The following is a 21,091-nucleotide window of genomic DNA, read 5'->3' on the forward strand; positions in this document are numbered from 1 at the left end:
CAGGACATGGCCTGTGACCGTGACCCATGGCTGGGCATTCTAGTAACATTGGTGGGTCTGTAAGATACTAATAGCCCCTGGATGCAGTCTGAGATTTGTATGAGGGTTGTGAAGGGCGGGGGCAGTCTCTGGCCAAGTCTCAGACCTGGTCCTGCCCTGTGGGATGACCCATAGACCCACGGGCCATCCTATGGACCAGCAGGCTGAGCCACATATCCGCAAGCCGGGTCTGAGTACCCTACACAAGGTTTGCTGATTTTTCTTTTAATTAAGGGGAATATTGCACCCCCTTTTTGACCTCCTTGCTTTTGTCTAGGATTGGAGATAGTCCAGAGGACTACAAAAAGCCCCTTTTAAAATATATTGCAGCATGGGGTCAGCTGGACATTGCGAAAAGCCTGCAAAAAAGTGCCAGCCGTTGAAAAAAATGTTTTCTGGCTCCAAACCAATCTGAATTGTTGTTTTTCAATTTTCCAATCTAGTTTCTCCTTGTTAATATTTAAGGACTTTTTGCATGTTCACGAACACCATTTGGCCAATGAGGACCCTGAAAAGGGCCCTGTGGGTATTTTAGGCCAACCCTCATATCTCTATTGAGATTTTAGCAACTTTTGGCTACATTAAAAACAAACCGTTGAATAGATTTTCTCCAAACAAGCAAAAGCACGAATTTGGGTCCACTGCTCACGAAATTTTGGAGCAAATCTTACCAGTGGTTTTCGACTGCAGAATTTGTTCTGTGAAAAAATTGCTTGGGAAACACACGTTTTAGGACACCCTATACCTTTGCCCTCACAATATGCAATGTCACAAAACTTTCATAATATATAAGTAAAGGGGGATCTGGGAGTTTCTCGCTACCGCCCTATATCCAAGGTATGAGCCCAGGTATGATTCTCAACCAGAGTCTTTAGCTCACCATCCTTTCACAGAAGAGAAATTTCCACTACATATCAGTCTTTGTCCTGTCCATATTTCTCCTCTGTGAAAGATAGTGAGCTAAAGAATCTGGGTAAGACTCTCGTCACCGGGACTAATATCTGGCAGAGGGACTCCCAGGACCACCCTTGTTTTTTGCAAAACTTTCAAAAAACATTCAGATTTGGATGTATATTGCCTTTGGAAAGATTTGTGAGGGTGCATTAAATAGCACCAAGGATGTAAGCTTCTCAAAAAGTTATCTTACTATGGGGGGTGTAGGTTAACCTTAACGTGAAGGTCACTAAAGCGCACCGTGCCTGCTGGGCCTTGAGACCCAGGCTACTCCTCACTGATGAGGCCCAACAAGGCTGAAAAATGTCTGGGGATGCTTGTGGTCCCGTGCAGAAGGGATGTGCCCAAGCAGTTTGGGCGTGGCTGCCCCTCCTGGGGTGGGACCAAGCCTGATTTGCATTTGGTCTTTCCCCTTTTGTAATGGCTTGGCAGCCGAAGAACGATGGTCTGGATGGTTGCCCAGAGCTACGCCAGAGGTTAAGATGAATTCTAAACCATCCAGCCATCACCTCTTTGGTTTGCTGTAGTCACCCTGAGTGGGACGGGTATGCACAGACGTGGATCCCGTGCCTGCTTGGCTCTCAGACCCAAGCTACTCCTCACTGGTGAGGTCCTAGAAGGCTGAAACATGTCTGGGGATGCTTGTGGTCTTGCGCCTGAGGGAAGTGACCAAGCAGTTTTGGCTGGACTGCCCCTTTGGGGGTGGGACCAGGCCTGATTTGCATATGGTTTTTCCCCTTCTGTAATGGCTTGGCAGGCTGAAAAACGATGGTCTGAAGGGTTCCCCAGATCTTTGCCCGTGGTTATGATTAATTCAAAACCTTCCAACCATCACCTTTCTGTTTTGCTAAAGTCACCCCGAGTGGGACGGGTATGCCCAGACGTGGGTCCCGAGTCTGCGGGGCCTAGAGACCCAAGCTACTCCTCACTGATGACGCCCAACAAGGCTGAAACATGTCTGGGGATGCTTGTGGTCCCGTGCAGAAGGGATGTGACCAAGCAGTTCGGGCGTGGCTGCCCCTCCTGGGGTGGGACCAAGCCTGATTTACATATGGTCCTTCCCCTTTTGTAATGGCTTGGCAGGCGAAGGATGGTCTGAAGGGTTACCCAGAGCAATGCCAGAGGTTAAGATTAATTCTGAACCTTCCAGCCATCACCTCGTTGTTTTTTGCATAGCACCACAAGCCATGCCAAGCATACCTGACAGTGGGGACACTGAGCATGACCATGAATAGAGACACGGCACTAGATACATGGATGTAGGCGCAGCACAGTGCTGTGTGGGTTACATGTGATTTTAATGAATTCCAAAATAACCAATTCATTTTCTCGTTGTTTTTGAGGGGTGTCCCCCAAACCCCCTTTTTGTTTGCTCCTAATACTTTTCCCCCACCCCCAAAACCACTATTCCCACCCCTAACCCCTTTTTTAGTTTTTTCCAAATGTGTTATTTTGAAATTAGTTATTTTTGGTTGGTTGTAATGGGATTAGTTATTTTGTAATTCGTTATAATCACTGCCTACCGCCCGGGTGACATGCCATGGCACTGTGGGACGAGCAAGAGGCTGGGGGCATGGATGCAGGCCATGCAATGAATCCGTGTTCTGCCTTCAAGGTACTGTGGGCAGGAACACTGTCACTGAGCATGGCAGCTGGGACTTGCAGGCTGGTGTGCCCTGCTCTTTATATACTGTTGGCATGGCCATGCGCTGTGTGGGCACTGTGGGTATAGTGGGGAGGGTGTGTTAAATAGAGTGAATGATTTGATTTGAGTATGTATAGCAGTGAGTATGTGTAGCCACCTGAGGATTGCTAGATGTTTTGGACTGCAACTCCCATGATCTCTCTCGATTGACCATCCTGGCAAGGGTTGTTGGGAGTTGTAGTCCAAAACACCTGACGATCCAGTTGTTGCAGACCCCTGGTGTATAACGTGCAACAGTCGCCACATGCCCAATTGGCACAACTGTGCATATTTCCTGCAAAAATCTGGGCAGCCTTCCTGCTGGTCGAAACCTGTTTAGTACCGCAGGGTCCAAATGAAAGGCAAAGTGGTCTCGTAAAGCGCCCCGGGTCCATGTTGGCGGCCTTACTGCGTGTTCAGGCGCTAGACCAAATTTCTTCATCAATCAGAGGGATTTTTCTTTGCCCCGTGGAGGTTGATCTACCTAGAGGCGGAGGGCACGATGATGCGGGCACTTTGCGAACACTTTGCAGCCAGGCGGGTAGAGTACATTTCTAGCGCCGGGAGAATGCAGTGAACTCAGCGAGCGAAGTGGAGGGAGTGTGGGCAGGGGTTACGTGCTGGTCACTTGGTGGGAACGCATGGCACCCACGGGCATGGCTCCTGCGGGCAGGGGGCATCTTTGCCGGAAATCCTGTATGGGTCATGGCTGTTCTGGTCATTGGTGAAATCATGTGTGATGCACTTACTGGTGTCATTGATGATGTCATTGTTTATCTATAGGTCATAAGCAGTGATCTTCACGTGCTTTTTGGTTTTCTAGCATAGCCACAATGCCCTTCACCAGAAGATGCTTTTAGGGAAATGTGTACTCTTTCTATTAACTTAGCTTGTCATCAAAGCTTGGCAGAGGGCCTCAAATTCCCTTGACCAAAGATGTGTCATCCCCTTTCCTTACGAGTTCTATACATTGAATATTAGCGACGCCTGCTATTACAGCGCATAGAAGCGGGGAGCATCTGGCGCGGAGCCTTTATAGAGTACGCTGGTGAGTCCTCTCTCGCTCGCTCTCCTTTTCGCCCTACAATCAGCGCTTTCACTGAGCAGTGGCGCTTCTTGGCGGATCTTCTCGTGGTTGTTTGTCACCCTGCTCGTGCCTCCTCAGCTCCGCGTGCTGTGTCTCCCTGTAGCCGGCACAGCTCCGCGCCCAGCCGGACCCCCGCGGGTTCCACCGCGCTCCCCCGCTCCCCCCGTGGGCCATCTCATCACCAGCTGGTGGTGGGCATCCCCGCTTCTGGCAGGTGCGGATGCTGTCACCTGGGAGGAGAGCGCTGATTTAGTCTTCGCCCTTCCCGCGCGTGGGGTGATATCTGCGTGCTGGCGGCACTGGCGCTCTGCCGCCATTCGTGGGCACTGCCCTGTGCCTCGCTGCGCCCTGGCGTGATTCTCCAACTCCGCGCCCCTCGGGAGGGGTCCGGCTCCGCATTTCCTCTCTCTGTGACTTCTGGCTCTGCTCACAGGAGCGCTAGGATGTGCGGGAGGTGCGCGCCCCCCTTCCTGCCAGTGAGCACGCAGCAGAAGCAGCGGCGGCGGCAGCCTCCTGTATCCCGGCGCTCCACGCAGTGACTGCGCGGTCCCTGCGCGCCCCGCCGTGCGCCTTTCCCATGTGTGCGCATCCCTGAGCTCGCGGGGCTGCCGGGCTGTGCTGGGCATGCATGCCGGCGCCGGGGCCGGTACTAGTCGCCTGACCGCCGCAGCCTGGTGCCTGCACTCCCGGGCGCCGCGCGGCCGCCCCCTCTCCCCAGGATGCTGGGCTGCGTGGGCTGCTTCTGGGTGCTGCTCTCTTCCTGCCTGGTGGCCGTCTGCAGCTTCAGCTTCCTCTCCCCGGCCTGGATCGTGAAGGGGGGCAGCGCCCTGTACAACCGTGAGCCCGTCAGCTTCGGGCTGCTCTGGCACTGCCCCCACGGGCCCCTGGACCAGATCTACCACTGCTACACCTTCGGGGGGCTGGCCAGCTTCAACCGGATCCCGTCCAGCTCCTGGCAGGTAAGCCCTGGCTTCGGTGCGCTTTATTCTGGGTCCGAGCAGTGCTGAGAATGTGCATGGCCAAGTGCCAGTGATATTCGGAGAAGCGCGCAGTGCGCGTCCAGAGCTGAGTGCAAGCTCCGTTCACATACTACACGTGATATCCAGAGAGAATGTGAGAGCCGCAAGCCAGGCATGCAGATGGCATGTACAATGGGACATATGTGGAAAGAAACCTCTACATGTGTGGTGCTGAAGGACTGTGCGGTGGCGAGTGTCTGCCAACGTCTCAGGCATGTACAGAGAACCATACATGTACACTGCTATTCACCTTTACCTTGTCGAGCTTAACTGTGCCGAGTGCACGTGCAGCGTCAGTTCCATGCACAGCACCGAGCACCAGAGCGCAGGTACAGCGCCGATCACCAGTGCAGTGCTGAGCGCAGGTACAGCACCGGTCACCAGTGCAGTGCTGAGCGCAGGTACAGCACCGGTCACCAGTGCAGTGCTGAGCGCAGGTACAGCACCGGTCACCAGTGCAGTGCTGGGCGCAGGTACAGCGCCGAGTACCGGTGCAGCGCCGAGCACCCGTGCAGTGCAGAGCGCAGCTACAGTTTTAAAGATTAGCAGGTGTGCTGTAGCGCGGCGCATGCCAACGAACACCTGTGGGCGCTAAGGGGTCGATGGGGGCGGTGGGAGGATTGTGTTTTGTGGGTGATGGAAAAAAGGGGTACTATGGACAAGTAAGGAAGGAGTGAAGGGGCGGGGGATTACGCCCGTTCGCAGATACACTTCATCAGGTGCTGTGCCAAGTATACGTAGGCACCCTCGCCGAACCTGCCATTATCACGCACACCTTACACGGAAGCAGAAGTACGTACGCGTTACGCGGGCCCTGCCCTCATCATTCACACCTTGCACGCGTACATCAATGCCTTCCTCTGGGTTGGCGCACACGGGACGCGCGGAGCGCGCACTGATGGGAGAGTTGCTTCTCTGCCTTTCCGGGACGTTCGGCGCTGAGCACGTGCACAGCGCGGCATTAATGCGTACGCGGGTGCGTGTGCCATCCTGTACGGCCGTGGTGCGGTACTCCTTCAGTGCAGTGCCTTGGCGTGTGCAGAAAGTCAAAGCAGAAAAGGCGTGTAGAACTGCAATTCTACACTGCCGTGCTGTACACCGCTCGGCCGTGTACACTCCATTCATATACGTGTGAGTTTACATTGCCATGCTGGTGTATGCGCGAGACTGGGCAGTGCAGGGTATATGCACAGCACTTCAGAATGAACACTGCGTTATACTGCCCCCTGACCCCCATCTCCCGGCCAGCCCATGGGTACCTACCCATTGTTATATTCCAGTATGCACACACTGCTTCTGTAAGGTCAGGGGTGCAGCTTTAGCCGAGGCCAGGACACTAGAATCCCCCCCGCCCCCCCCCCTGTTCTTGGCGTATTCCCCAGTTGTACGTGCTGTGATGATGCGTCGGGGGTGTTACGCAATGCCATTTCCTAGTTACAACAAAGTGAACATGTACATGTGTTATAAATCGGCAGCGGCGATGAAAGGCGGAGCAATAGAAACCATCCGAAAATAGGATTTTCTTTCAGGTGAAGGGAAGCGTAAATCGAGCTACCAGAGGTGGTTTGCTAACGTGCGGAGCTGCCCCCTGTGCCCTGGGGCAGCACTGGCTCTTGTACATGGATTGTGCAGTGTAGTGTAGTGGGTGGGGTCTGGGGCAGCACTATTACATTGTGGATGTGATCTAGAGCTGCACTTTTACATGGTGGGTGTGGGCCAGGTTAGCACTTTAACACAGTGGGCGGAGTATAAGGAAGCACTTTCAAATGGTGGGTGCGGTCTAGGGCGGAAGGTTAACATTGTGTATGGGGACTAGGGCAGCATTTAACCATATTGGGCTTGATTTATGCAAAAGTGGGCATTTATCCCACAATTGCCATGTGTCGAGAACAGCCTGCGCACAGATAAAAAAATGCTCGTCCCACGTATTCATGGAATTAACTGTGCAAAGTAACCGTATCGCAAGTCGCTCCCGGAATGTCCCTGGCACGCCCCCACACAAAGCATAAACAGCCAGAACAGCAATTTTTGCATGCACTCCCAGGCGCGAATACAGGCACCCTTCAAAAAGTGTGTGGGGTGCTGGGGTCCCCCGCAAGCAGGCCTGCATCTCGGGGATCCTGCGCAGGGTCCCCCATAACTGGTGCCGGCCCCCTGACAACATGCGTATTCAAATTCATAACTCAGTTAAAACTCAGAAAATCTGAATGCAAACCCACTAAAACCGTTCCTGCACCATGCTACACTGCGTACACGCACACCTAAGTTAGATCGGAACCCCGATTGCGTACACGCACCCCTAAAACCCAAATTGCAACACACCTCCGCGCTCCGATTCCTATGCGCAAGTGTCTTTATTCCTGCCTTCCTGTGATGTAGAGATTGAGGGACTTGTGTGGCCATTTCCATGCCGGAAAGCTGCACGGGTGGTTCCATGAATACATGTAATTTGGCGCAATTGTAGGAGTGCAAGGGACTGCCTGCGGGCCGTCCCTCGACACGCCTACTTTTTTGCATTTTCTTCCCTATTTTCTGTGTTCTGCCCCCTTCCCAGCTCTCTGCACAAGCCACACCCACACTCTGCGTGGTGTCTCGTGCACAGGAACGCGATGGCTTGCAGAAACGTACTGAGCCTGCGCGAACTTCAAGCAAGTCTAGGAAAAGTCCTGCACATTCGATTCCATGAATCGACAAACAGGATTTCTCACGCAGTTTGGCGCGCATGTTCCCTATTTTCTGCACAATTAAGTCCAGGAATAGGGCCCATTGGGTGGAGTAGAACCTGCCCACCTGGTTGATGAAGAGCTGTTTTGCCTGCTTCACATGCTGTGTGTTGTCTAACAGGTGATATGGACTGTACTGCTACTTTTTAATGGTGGGTGTTCTCTATCCCACTTATTTTGACCCTCCTCATTGTATGCTGATGCCGCCACCAGTAACAGGAGCTTAGGCATACTGTATGTCTTTTCTAGCGCTTCTGTAACTATGATTTCTCACAAAGCACTTCTGTAACTAAGTAATCCTTCTTAACAGCGCGACGATGCCCGAGGGCAGCTGAGCGCTTTACAAATGTAAATAAATAAATAAATAGCGCAATACTGGTCCGTTTACATGGTGGGTCGGGTCTAGGGCAGCACTTTTCCATGTGGGTGTGGCCCATGTCAGCGCTTTAACATAGTGGATGCTGGCTAGGGCAGCCCTTCTACATGGTGTTTTCGGCCTAAGTCAGCAATTTAACATAGCGTGTGCGGTCTAGGGCAGCACTTTTGCATGGAGGTTGCGGTCTAGGGCAGCACTTTTAATATTATTTGTATTGTTATTATGTATATATAGCGCACACCTAGCTTGGGAGCAGCAGAGCACTGTACTGCAGGATTAGGGGGCTGCTAACAGGCAAGAGTGTTGAGGAGTAGTCAGTAACGCAGTACTATGTGGGTACACAACACAATTAACACAGTAGTGCGGTGTTGAGCTGCAGGCAGTCCCCCCATGTCTGGTGAGTAGCCCCGATGTCCAGGGTGTTACTCTAATAGCCAGGGTTTCTGCTTTTTCTGGAACAGGAGGGGGGCACTTTAACATAGTGTGTGTGGGGAGTCCCGGGTAACACTTTTACATGCTGTGTGCTGTCTACAGCAGCACTTTTACATGACGGGCAGAGTCTAGGGCAGAAATGTAACATAGTGGGTGGGGTCTGAGGCAGCCCCTATACATGGGGTTTGCGTACTAGGGTAGCACTTTTCAATGGTGGGTGCGCTGTAGGGCAGCACTTTAACATAGTGGGTGGGTTCTAGGGCAGCAGTTTCATATAGTGGGAGTGGTCTAAGGCTGCACTTGTACAAAGTGGGAGCTGTCTAGAGCAGCAATTTAACATGGTGGTTGGATTCTAAGGCAGCACTTATATATTGTGGTTGTTGTCTAAAGCAGCACTTTTACATGGTGGGCGTGGTCATGGTTAAAACGTAACATAGTGGGTGCAGTCTAGAGAAGAACGTTTACGAGGTGGTTTTGGTCTAGGGCAGCACTTTTACATTGTGGGTGATGTCTAGGGCAGCACTTTAACCTATGGAGTGGGGTCTAGGTCAGCAGTTTCATTTAGTAGGAGCGGTCTAGGGAAGCACTTTAACATAGTAGATGGGGTCGAGGGCACTTTTACAAAGTGGGCATGGTTAAAGTTAGCAGTTTAATGTAGAGGGTGCGGTCTAGAGAAGCACTTTTAAGTGGTAGTTTCAGTCTACATATCAACTTTACACGGTGGGTGTGGTCTATGGCAGCACTTTACCATAGTGGGTGGGGTCCAAGGGAGCATATTTCTATGAAGGTTGGGGACTAGGGAAGCACTTTTACATGGTAGGCGCGGTCTAGGTAAACATATTAACATAGTGGGAGGGGTTTAGGGCAGCACTTTTACGTAGAGAGGATGGCCTAATGCAGCACTTTCACATATCGGGTAGGGTCTAGGGGAGCACTTTCACATAATGATTGTGGTCTAGGGTAGCACTTTTACATGGTAAGCCGGGTCTAGGGCAGCACTTTCACACAGTAGGTGAACTCTAAGGCAGCAGTTTATGTAATGAGATTGGTCTAGGAAGGGACGTTTACATGGCCGGTGTGACCCTGTGCTGCACAGTTACATTATCATTATGGACTTGTCTATGGAAGGAATTGTATGTGGTGGGTTCACTTTAGTGTATTAGTTCTACTTTTAAACTCTTGGCGAGGCACAGTGAAGCACTTTTACATGGTGGGTGCTGTCTAGTGCCACACTTAACATGGTAAAAATTGACATGGCAGCTACGGTTTGGGGGCAGTATTGCTACTTTTAGTGTTAAGCCTTCCCTGCATCTTCTCTCTGCCTCCCTACTTTACACAGCAGGTGTAGTTTAGGGCAGTTTTGATACTTTTAGTGATGTGCCAAACTGTGCATCTTCTCTCCTCCTCCCTACTCTACATGGCAGTTTGGGGCAGTATTGCTGCTTTTAGTCTTGCGCATACCCCGCATCTTCTCTCCCCCTCCCTACTTTACATGGCAGTTGGGGGCAGTATTGCTATTTTTAGTCTTGGGCATACCTTGCATCTTCTCTCTCACCTCCATACTTTACATGGCAGTTGGGGGCAGTATTGCTATTTCTAGTCTTGGGCATACCCTGCATCTTCTCTCTCACCTCCTCACTACTTTACATGGCAGTTTGGGGCAGTATTGCTACTTTTAGTCTTGGGCATACCCTGCATCTTCTCTCATCCTCCCTACTTTATATGGCAGTTTGGGTCATTATTGCTATTTTTAATCTTGGGCATACCCTGCATCTTCTCTTCTCCTCCCTACTTTACATAGCAGGTGTAGTTTAGGGCAGTTTTGATACTTATAGTGATGTGCAAACTGTGCATCTTCTCTCGTCCTCCCTACTTTTCATGGTGGCTGCGGTTTAAGGCAGTATTGCTATTTTTAGTGATGTGCATACCCTGCATCTTCTCTCCTCCTCCCTACTTTACATGGCAGTTTGGGGCAGTATTGCCACTTTTGGTCTTGGGCATACCCTGCATCTTCTCTCCTCCTCACTACTTTACCTGTCAGTTTGTGGCAATATTGCTACTTTTAGTCCTCGGCATACCCAGCATCTTCTCTCCCCCTCCCTACTTTACATGGCAGTTTGTGGCAGTATTGCTACTTTTAGTCTTGGGCATACCCTGCATCTTCTCTCCTCCTCACTACTTTACATGGCAGATGTGTTCTATGGAAGTATTGCCACTTTTGGTGTTGGGCATGCCCCACTTCTTCTCTCCTCCTCACTACTTTACATGACAGTTTGGGGAAGTATTGCCACTTTTAGCGTTGCACATACTCTGCATCTTCTCTCCTCCTCACTACTTTATATGGTGGCTGCGGTTTAAGGCAGTATTGCTATTTTTAGTGATGTGCATACCCTGCATCTTCCCTCCTCCTCCCTACTTTACATGGCAGTTTGGGGCAGTATTGCTACTTTTAGTCTTGGGCATACCCTGCATCTTCTCTCCTCCTCACTACTGTACATGGCAGTTTGGGGCAGTATTGCTACATTCAGTCTTGGACATACCCTGCATCTTCTCTCCCCGTCACTACTTTACATGGCAGTTGGGGGCAGTATTGCTATTTTTAGTCTTGGGCATACCCTGCATCTTCTCTCTCACCTCCTCACTACTTTACATGGCAGTTTGGGGCAGTATTGCTACTTTTAGTGTTGGGCATACCCTGCATCTTCTCTCCTCCTCACTACTTTACATGGTAGTTCGGGGCAGTATTGCTATTATTCGTGATGTGCATACCCTGCATCTTCCCTCCTCCTCCCTACTTTACATGGCAGTTTGGGGCAGTATTGCTACTTTTAGTCTTGGGCATACCCTGCATCTTCTCTCCTCCTCACTACTTTACATGGCAGTTTGGGGCAGTATTGCTACATTTAGTCTTGGGCATACCATGCATCTTCTCTCCCCGTCACTACTTTACATTGCCAATGTGTTCTATGGCAGTATTGCCACTTTTGGTGTTGGACATATCCTGCTTCTTCTCTCGCCCTCCCTACTTTACATGGCAGTTGGGGGCAGTATTGTTATTTTTAGTCTTGGGCATACCCTGCATCTTCTCTCTCACCTCCTCACTACTTTACATGGCAGTTTGGGGCAGTATTGCTACTTTTAGTCTTGGGCATACCCTGCCTCTTCTCTCCTACTCCCTACTTTACATGGCAGTTTGGGTCATTATTGCTATTTTTAGTCTTGGGCATACCCTGCATCTTCTCTCCTCCTCCCTACTTTAAATAGCAGGTGTAGTTTAGGGCAGTTTTGATACTTATAGTGATGTGCAAACTGTGCATCTTCTCTCGTCCTCCCTACTTTTCATGGTGGCTGCGGTTTATGGCAGTATTGCTATTTTTAGTGATGTACATACCCTGCATCTTCTCTCCTCCTCCCTACTTTACATGGCAGTTTGGGGCAGTATTGCCACTTTTGGTCTTGGGCATACCCTGCATCTTCTCTCCTCCTCACTACTTTACATGGCAGTTTGGGGCAGTATTGCTACATTTAGTCTTGGGCATACCCTGCATCTTCTCTCCCCATCACTACTTTACATTGCTGATGTTTTCTATGGCAGTATTGCTCTTTTTGGTGTTGGACATACCCTGCATCTTCTCTCGCCCTCCCTACTTTACATGGCAGTTGGGGGCAGTATTGCTATTTTTAGTCTTGGGCATTCCCTGCATCTTCTCTCTCACCTCCTCACTACTTTACATGTCAGTTTTGGGCAGTATTGATACTTTTAGTGTTGGGCATACCATGCATCTTCTCTCCTTCTCACTACTTTGCATGGCAGTTTGGGGCAGTATTGCTACTTTTAGTCTTGGGCATACCCTGCATCTTCTCTCCTCCTCCCTACTTTACATGGCAGTTTGGGTCATTATTGCTACTTTTAGTCTTGGGCATACCCTGCATCTTCTCTCCCCCTCACTACTTTACATGGCAGTTTGGTGCAGTATTGCGACTTTTAGTCTTGGGCATACCCTGCATCTTCTCTCCTCACTACTTTACATGGCTGTTTGGGGCACTATTGTGACTTATAGTCTTGGGCATACCCTGCATCTTCTCTCCTCCTCACTACTTTACATGGCAGTTTGGGGCAATATTGCTACTTTTAGTCCTGGGCATGCCCTGCATCTTCTCTCCTCCTCCCTACTTTACATGGCTGTTTGGGGCAGTATTGCTACTTTTAGTGTTGGGCATACCCTGCATCTTCTCTCCTCCTCACTACTTTACATGGCAGTTTGGGGCAGTATTGCTATTTTTCGTGATGTGCATACCCTGCATCTTCCCTCCTCCTCCCTACTTTACATGGCAGTTTGGGGCAGTATTGCTACTTTTAGTCTTGGGCATACCCTGCATCTTCTCTCCTCCTCACTACTTTACATGGCAGCTTGGGGCAGTATTGCTACATTTAGTCTTGGGCATACCATGCATCTTCTCTCTCACCTCCTCACTACTTTACATTGCCAATGTGTTCTATGGCAGTATTGCCACTTTTGGTGTTGGACATACCCTGCATCTTCTCTCGCCCTCCCTACTTTACATGGCAGTTGGGGGCAGTATTGCTATTTTTAGTCTTGGGCATACCCTGCATCTTCTCTCTCACCTCCTCACTACTTTACATGGCAGTTTGGGGCAGTATTGCTACTTTTAGTCTTGGGCATACCCTGCATCTCCTCTCCTCCTCCCTACTTTACATGGCAGTTTGGGTCATTATTGCTATTTTTAGTCTTGGGCATACCCTGCATCTTCTCTCCTCCTCCCTACTTTAAATAGCAGGTGTAGTTTAGGGCAGTTTTGATACTTATAGTGATGTGCAAACTGTGCATCTTCTCTCGTCCTCCCTACTTTTCATAGTGGCTGCGGTTTATGGCAGTATTGCTATTTTTAGTGATGTGCATACCCTGCATCTTCTCTCCTCCTCCCTACTTTACATGGCAGTTTGGGGCAGTATTGCCACTTTTGGTCTTGGGCATACCCTGCATCTTCTCTCCTCCTCACTACTTTACATGGCAGTTTGGGGCAGTATTGCTACATTTAGTCTTGGGCATACCCTGCATCTTCTCTCCCCGTCACTACTTTACATTGCTGATGTGTTCTATGGCAGTATTGCCCTTTTTGGTGTTGGACATACCCTGCATCTTCTCTCGCCCTCCCTACTTTACATGGCAGTTGGGGGCAGTATTGCTATTTTTAGTCTTGGGCATTCCCTGCATCTTCTCTCCTCCTCCCTACTTTACATGGCAGTTTTGGGCAGTATTGATACTTTTAGTGTTGGGCATACCCTGCATCTCCTCTCCTCCTCACTACCTTGCATGGCAGTTTGGGGCAGTATTGCTACTTTTAGTCTTGGGCATACCCTGCATCTTCTCTCCTCCTCCCTACTTTACATGGCAGTTTGGGTCATTATTGCTACTTTTAGTCTTGGGCATACCCTGCATCTTCTCTCCTCCTCACTACTTTACATGGCAGTTTGGTGCAGTATTGCGACTTTTAGTCTTGGGCATACCCTGCATCTTCTCTCCTTCTCACTACTTTACATGGCTGTTTGGGGCACTATTGTGACTTATAGTCTTGGGCATACCCTGCATCTTCTCTCCTCCTCACTACTTTACATGGCAGTTTGGGGCAGTATTGCTACTTTTAGTCCTGGGCATGCCCTGCATCTTCTCTCCTCCTCCCTACTTTACATGGCAGTTTGGGGCAGTATTGCTACTTTTAGTCTTGGGTATACCCTGCATCTTCTCTCCCCATCCCTACTTTACATGGCAGTTTGGGGCAGTAGTGCTACCTTTAGTCTTGGGCATACCCTGGATCTTCTCTCCTCCTCACTACTTTACATTGCCGATGTGTTCTATGGCAGTATTGCCCTTTTTGGTGTTGGGCATACCCTGCATCTTCTCTCGCCCTCCCTACTTTACATGGCAGTTGGGGGCAGTATTGCTATTTCTATTCTTGGGCATACCCTGCATCTTCTCTCTCACCTCCTCACTACTTTACATGGCAGTTTTGGGCAGTATTGATACTTTTAGTGTTGGGCATACCCTGCATCTTCTCTCCTCCTCACTACTTTACATGGCAGTTTGGGGGCAGTATTGCTACTTTTAGTCTTGGGCATACCCTGCATCTTCTCTCCTCCTTACTACTTTACATGGCTGTTTGGGGCACTATTGTGACTTATCGTCTTGGGCATACCCTGCATCTTCTCTCCTCCTCACTACTTTACATGGCAGTTTGGGGCAGTATTGCTACTTTTAGTCCTGGGCATGCCCTGCATCTTCTCTCCTCCTCCCTACTTTACATGGCAGTTTGGGGCAGTATTGCTATTTTTAGTCTTGTGCATACCCTGCATCTTCTCTCCACCTCCCTACTTTACATGGAAGTTTGGAGCAGTATTGCTACTTTTAGTCTTGGGCATACCCTGCATCTTCTCTCCCCCTCCCTACTTTACATGGCAGTTTGGAGCAGTATTGCTACTTTTAGTCTTGGGCATACCCTGCATCTTCTCTCCCCTTCCCTACTTTACATGGCAGTTTGGAGCAGTATTGCTACTTTTAGTCTTGGGCATACCCTGCATCTTCTCTCCCCCTCCCTACTTTACATGGCAGTTTGGAGCAGTATTGCTACTTTTAGTCTTGGGCATACCCGGCATCTTCTCTCCCCCGCCCTACTTTACATGGCAGTTTGGGGCAGTATTGCGACTTTTAGTCTTGGGCATACCCTGCATCTTCTCTCCTCCTTACTACTTTACATGGCAGTTTGGGGCAGTATTGCTACTTTTAGTCCTGGGCATGCCCTGCATCTTCTCTCCTCCTCCCTACTTTACATGGCAGTTTGGGGCAGTATTGCTACTTTTAGTCTTGGGCGTACCCTGCATCTTCTCTCCCCCTCCCTACTTTACATGGCAGTTTGGGGCAGTAGTGCTACTTTTAGTCTTGGGCATACCCTGCATCTTCTCTCCTCCTCACTACTTTACATGGCAGTTTGGGGCAGTATTGCTACTTTTAGTCTTGCGCATACCCTGCATCTTCTCTCCTCCTCACTACTTTACTTTGCAGATGTGTTCTATGGCAGCATTGCCACTTTTGGTGTTGGGCATGCCCTGCTTCTTCTCTCCTCCTCACTACTTTACATGGTGGCTGCAGTTTAAGGCAGTATTGCTATTTTTAGTGATGTGCATACCCTGCATCTTCTCTCCTCCCTACTTTACATGGCAGTTTGGGGCAGTATTGCTACTTTTAGTCTTGGGCATACCCTGCATCTTCTTTCTTTCTCACTACTTTACATGGCAGTTTGGGTCATTATTGCTACTTTTAGTCTTGGGCATACCCTGCATCTTCTCTCCCCGTCACTACTTTACATTGCCGATGTGTTCTATGGCAGTATTGCCACTTTTAGTGTTGGGCATACCCTGCTTCTCTCTCCTACTCCCTAGCGTGCATTTACACGGGGCACATTTATACTAAAGATAATTATTTGACAATAGCCTGGGCATCGGCAAGGCCCCCTAAATGTTACCCTCATCTCCGCATGCAGAAACATCAATTTCTTTGCTCAATGGATAATGGAGGTAAGAAGCGGCAGCAAAACGTGCCCTGAAGCTGGCAGTCAGCAACACGTTTGGCACTACACAAAAATTCAAAATAATGAAACCACTGAAAAGCTTTTGGGCCGCATCACGAGTTGGGCGGTATCCCAGTGGTATTACCGCCGGGGCTAATAGTGTTACTGCCAAATACCCCGGCGCCATTAATGTCGGATCACGGGTTTGGAGCAATGGTAATTCCCTATTTCCCATTGGGCCCAATGTGGAATATTCGGCGCAACTACCGTCGGCGGTATTACTGCTCGGTAATTGCACCAAAAAACTGCAAATTCCCAGCGCATTTACCCCCAGCTCAGAGCTGGGGTTAAATGCAGCCAAATCCATGATTTGGCAGACCCTTAAATGCAGCGGTAATAGCGTTACCGCCTCATTTAAGGGTTACCTCCAAACTCGTGGGGTCAAGGCTTACATTGTGATGCTGCAAAGAGGCTGGGTGGCGATTCCCTGCAGGCAGCTTCCTTTCCGTGCGTGAGTGCAGTTGAGTGCAGGGTGTGGTCGGGCACGCAAATGCTGCCACAGGTTTCTGCTACACAATGTTCAAGCATGATTTCTCTGCTTTGGCCAAACCCACAGAATGAATTATGTGTGCTGGAGGATATTATATAAGCAATTATTAATGTTCAAAGTGTCACTGCAACTTCCCAGATCCACTCAGGGGTCCGTGAGGTGAGGGGGGCTGTGTGTGAATAGTTCTGAGGAATAGCAGGGCAGGACAGTGAAGCAGGGCCCCCAGAAACATTCGAACATTGGAATGCTGGCAGGCAGCTGGGAACAATGGGTCAGGAGAGGGCCTTAACTGCTGTTTTAGTCCTGGGCATGCCCCACATCTTCTCTCCTCCTCCCTACTTTACATGGCAGTTTGGGGCAGTATTGCTACTTTTAGTCTTGGGCATACCCTGCATCTTCTCTCCCCCTCCCTACTTTACATGGCAGTTTGGAGCAGTATTGCTACTTTTAGTCTTGGGCATACCCTGCATCTTCTCTCCCCCTCCCTACTTTACATGGCAGTTTGGAGCAGTATTGCTACTTTTAGTCTTGGGCATACCCGGCATCTTCTCTCCCCCTCCCTACTTTACATGGCAGTTTGGGGCAGTATTGCTACTTTTAGTCTTGGGCATACCCTGCATCTTCTCTCCACCTCCCTACTTTACATGGCAGTTTGGAGCAGTATTGCTACTTTTAGTCTTGGGCATACCCTGCATCTTCTCTCCCCCTCCCTACTTTACATGGCAGTTTGGAGCAGTATTGCTACTTTTAGTCTTGGGCATACCCTGCATCTTCTCTCCCCCTCCCTACTTTACATGGCAGTTTGGAGCAGTATTGCTACTTTTAGTCTTGGGCATACCCTGCATCTTCTCTCCCCCTCCCTACTTTACATGGCAGTTTGGAGCAGTATTGCTACTTTTAGTCTTGGGCATACCCGGCATCTTCTCTCCCCCTCCCTACTTTACATGGCAGTTTGGGGCAGTATTGCTACTTTTAGTCTTGGGCATACCCTGCATCTTCTCTCCACCTCCCTACTTTACATGGCAGTTTGGAGCAGTATTGCTACTTTTAGTCTTGGGCATACCCTGCATCTTCTCTCCCCCTCCCTACTTTACATGGCAGTTTGGAGCAGTATTGCTACTTTTAGTCTTGGGCATACCCTGCATCTTCTCTCCCCCTCCCTACTTTACATGGCAGTTTGGAGCAGTATTGCTACTTTTATTCTTGGGCATACCCGGCATCTTCTCTCCCCCTCCCTACTTTACATGGCAGTTTGGGGCAGTATTGCTACTTTTAGTCTTGGGCATACCCTGCATCTTTTCTCCCCGTCACTACTTTACCTTGCCGATGTGTTCTATGGCAGTATTGCCACTTTTAGTGTTGGGCATACCCTGCTTCTCTCTCCTACTCCCTAGGGTGCATTTACACGGGGCACATTTGTACTAAAGAGAATTATTTGACAATAGCCTGGGCATCGGCAAGGCCCCCTAAATGTTACCCTCATCTCCGCATGCAGAAACATCAATTTCTTTGCTCCATGGATAATGGAGGTAAGAGGCGGCAGCAAAACGTGCCCTGAAGCTGCCTGTCAGCAACACGTTTGGCACTATACAAATATTCAAAATAATGAAACCACTGAAAAGCTTTTGGGCCTCATCACGAGTTGGGCGGTATCCCAGCGGTATTACCGCTGGGGCTAATAGTGTTACTGCCAAATACCCTGGCGCTATTAATGTCGGATCACGGGTTTGGAGCAACGGTAATTCCCTATTCTCCATTGGGCCCAATGTGGAATATTCGGCGCAACTACCGTTGGCGGTATTACCGCTCGGTAATTGCACCAAAAAACTGCAAATTCCCAGCGCATTTACCCCCAGCTCAGAGCTGGGGGTAAATGCAGCCAAATACATGCTTTGGCAGACCCTTAAATGCAGCGGTAATAGCGTTACCACCCCATTTAAGGGTTACCGCCAAACTCGTGGGGTCAAGGCTTACATTGTGATGCTGCAAAGAGGCTGGGTGGGGATTCCCTGCAGGCAGCTTCCTTTCCGTGCGTGAGTGCAGTTGAGTGCAGGGTGTGGTCGGGCACACAAATGCTGCCACAGGTTTCTGCTACACAATGTTCAAGCATGATTTCGCTGTTTTGGCCAAACCCACAGAATGAATTATGTGTGCTGGAGGATATTATATAAGCAATTATTAAAGTTTAAAGTGTCACTGCAACTTCCCAGATCCACTCAGGGGTCCGTGAGGTGAGGGGGGCTGTGTGTGAATAGTTCTGAGGAATAGCAGGGCAGGACAGTGAAGCAGGGCCCCCAGAAACATTCGAACATTGGAATGCTGGCAGGCAGCTGGGAACAAAGGGTCAGGAGAGGGCCTTAACTGCTGTTATAAGGCCTGCTGTTTCTCTCCCAACATTCCACCTGAATTCTCAGTGTTTCCCTTAGTCAACAATCCACCTTAAAAATTCTCCCTCCAAAGCTCTAAGCACTTTCTTCACCTGTATTATTTAGTTTTTAACCTGTGCTTGCAATGAGAGCCCTGCTGGCACTTTGTGTGGGTGTGTGTGTGTGTGCGCGGAAGGGGTGGGGGTACTTGGGCCCAGAACTTGGGTGGGGGCTAATAACTCAGGTTACAGCTCAATTCTGAGCTGTAATGCCATGTTATTATAACTCTAGTCATCCCAGTCAAACCTGACCCACGGTTTCTTGTGCAGTGAAGATGCTAACAACAGCATTTAATGGTATATTTTTTTACAGAAACTTCAACTCCCATGACCACTTGTGCCTTGCTATGGTACCCACAGCCCCATCGCATGGGACTGTGTTTCTGAGGGCCTGGCAGCCTCTCCTGAACCCTGGAAGGTTGATTAACTCCAGTGTAGGGTCTCATCGGCATAAGGGGGGTGAAAGTTCATGACGTGTACACTGTGGTCCCACACAGCACAAACCACAGAGAATCCCCTTGCCACCCTGGATACAAGTCAACGTGCCCCCTGCCATTCTGGAAACATGAACTGAAACATGCGCACTGAACCCCCTGGACACAGAGGCAAAGCAGAAGCTACTACTTGGCTTGGTTTTAAAAGAGCTGCAACCTGTCCCTTGTTATTGAAATCATTTTTTTAAAGGGAAGGAAAAACTACAGGTGACCCCAAAAGCTGCGCCTCAAATAAGACTCTGCCGTGCTCCCAGTATCTTTCCCTCATCGACCCCCCTCGCCTACCGCACAACCCATGTTCCTCTCCTCGACCCCCTATCACTATTTCACTTGACCTCTAGAATGCACAATCTCTCTGCTACAAGTCTTCCTACACCACTGACCCCTTCATTAATTTTTCACTTTGTGTACCGTTTATGTTATTGTGTAAAGCGTTCTCGAAATACAAGTCATATACAAATACAAAATTCTTTGATTCTTATGACCCTCATCTTTCACTTCTTGCTGTCACAGAATCCTGGGTGTCTCCTCGTGACTCTGCTACATTAGCAGCTCTCCTCGCTGACCCTGGTACCTTCTCCCATGCTCCTCAACCGGGGATGTGAATACTATGCATCTTCTCTCCTGGATCTCCCCTCGTGACTTTGCTACATTAGCAGCTCTCCTCGCTGATCCTGGCACCTTCTCCCATGCTCCTTAAGCAGTTAGGAAGAGTAGCAGTGTGGGGTTCCTTATCACTAAGGCCCTCTACACTGCCCCTCTATCCGCCTTTGACATCAACTCTTCTGATTTTGAGTATGCCACTATTCAACTCCTCCCTCTCACACCTCTCACTGTTCTGGCTCTCTATCAACCACCTGGTCCTCTCAGCTTCTTTGTCACAGATCTGAACCTTCTCCTTGAGCTACTTCCCATCATGCCGAGGGACTTCACCCTGTGAAACCCTCTGCAACGACATGCCTCAAACCTAAATGCCTCCTATCCAACCACTCCTTCTACTCATTCCACACCAAAACTACCCACTCTCGTGAGAGCACTCTTGTCTTCCTCTCTAATTCACTCTCCTCCTCTGACCTCTCCATTGGCCCCTCTCCCTTTGATCACTCAATTGTTTGCTTTTAACATTTCAGTACCCCACCTTCTACTACTCATCTCCCCCGTTCAGTGACTAAGAATAAAGTCAGGCAGGACTTTCTTGCCCCTCACCTTGATAATGTGTGAGGACATCTCTGCTGTCTCTGACTCCATGCAGGCCTCTTGCATTGGCAGTGCTTTCTCTGACTTTCACTATGCACTTATGACTTAATTTGGCCAACACTTGCCTGCTCACAGATTCGCACCTATCTGTCCCCGTCTTAGCCTTAGATCACCTCTGAAATTCAGACCCTCAGAACAAACATGCGCCATGACCTACGATGCTGGCACAAATTACAAACACCTACCCTACTCCTAGCTTATACAAATTCCCTTGCTGCCCTAACCTCTGCACTGGTCTACTCCTCCTACTTCGTGAACCTAATCCCTTTGCAATAAGCCCCTGCAAACGTTCATCTACAATCCAACTTTGCTTGCACTTACCAAGCCAATACATATCTCTGCTTTTTCTTTCTCTCTCCTCGCTGCTTGTTTATACTTTAGTCTACAAATAAACATCAATGTATTTTTGCCTTGACAAAGCCCTAGCAGCGAAACCTACAACTAACCATTGTATTTGCTCTTGTGAA

General features: G+C 49.5%; 1 protein-coding gene across 2 annotated transcripts in view; it reads left to right on the plus strand.

Annotated features, from left to right (window-relative positions):
- The first annotated feature begins 3,776 nt into the window (after window positions 1-3,776).
- LOC138488307 (LHFPL tetraspan subfamily member 7 protein-like) overlaps window positions 3,777-21,091 on the plus strand; it is a 941,289-nt gene continuing 923,974 nt past the window's right edge. The window contains exon 1 of one of the 2 annotated variants that reach the window (XR_011274633.1): window positions 3,777-4,723. Coding sequence is in view for 1 of the 2 variants with exons in the window: in XM_069615191.1 (XP_069471292.1) it covers window positions 4,484-4,723 (240 nt within the window). In the remaining variant the exon portion in view is untranslated. The remainder of the gene's footprint in view (window positions 4,724-21,091) is intronic. The other variant, XM_069615191.1, reaches the window with a different exon arrangement.

This window comes from Ambystoma mexicanum, chromosome 9 (genome assembly GCF_040938575.1).
Source record: "Ambystoma mexicanum isolate Mex_15411 chromosome 9, UKY_AmexF1_1, whole genome shotgun sequence".
Classification (NCBI taxonomy): domain Eukaryota; kingdom Metazoa; phylum Chordata; class Amphibia; order Caudata; family Ambystomatidae; genus Ambystoma; species Ambystoma mexicanum.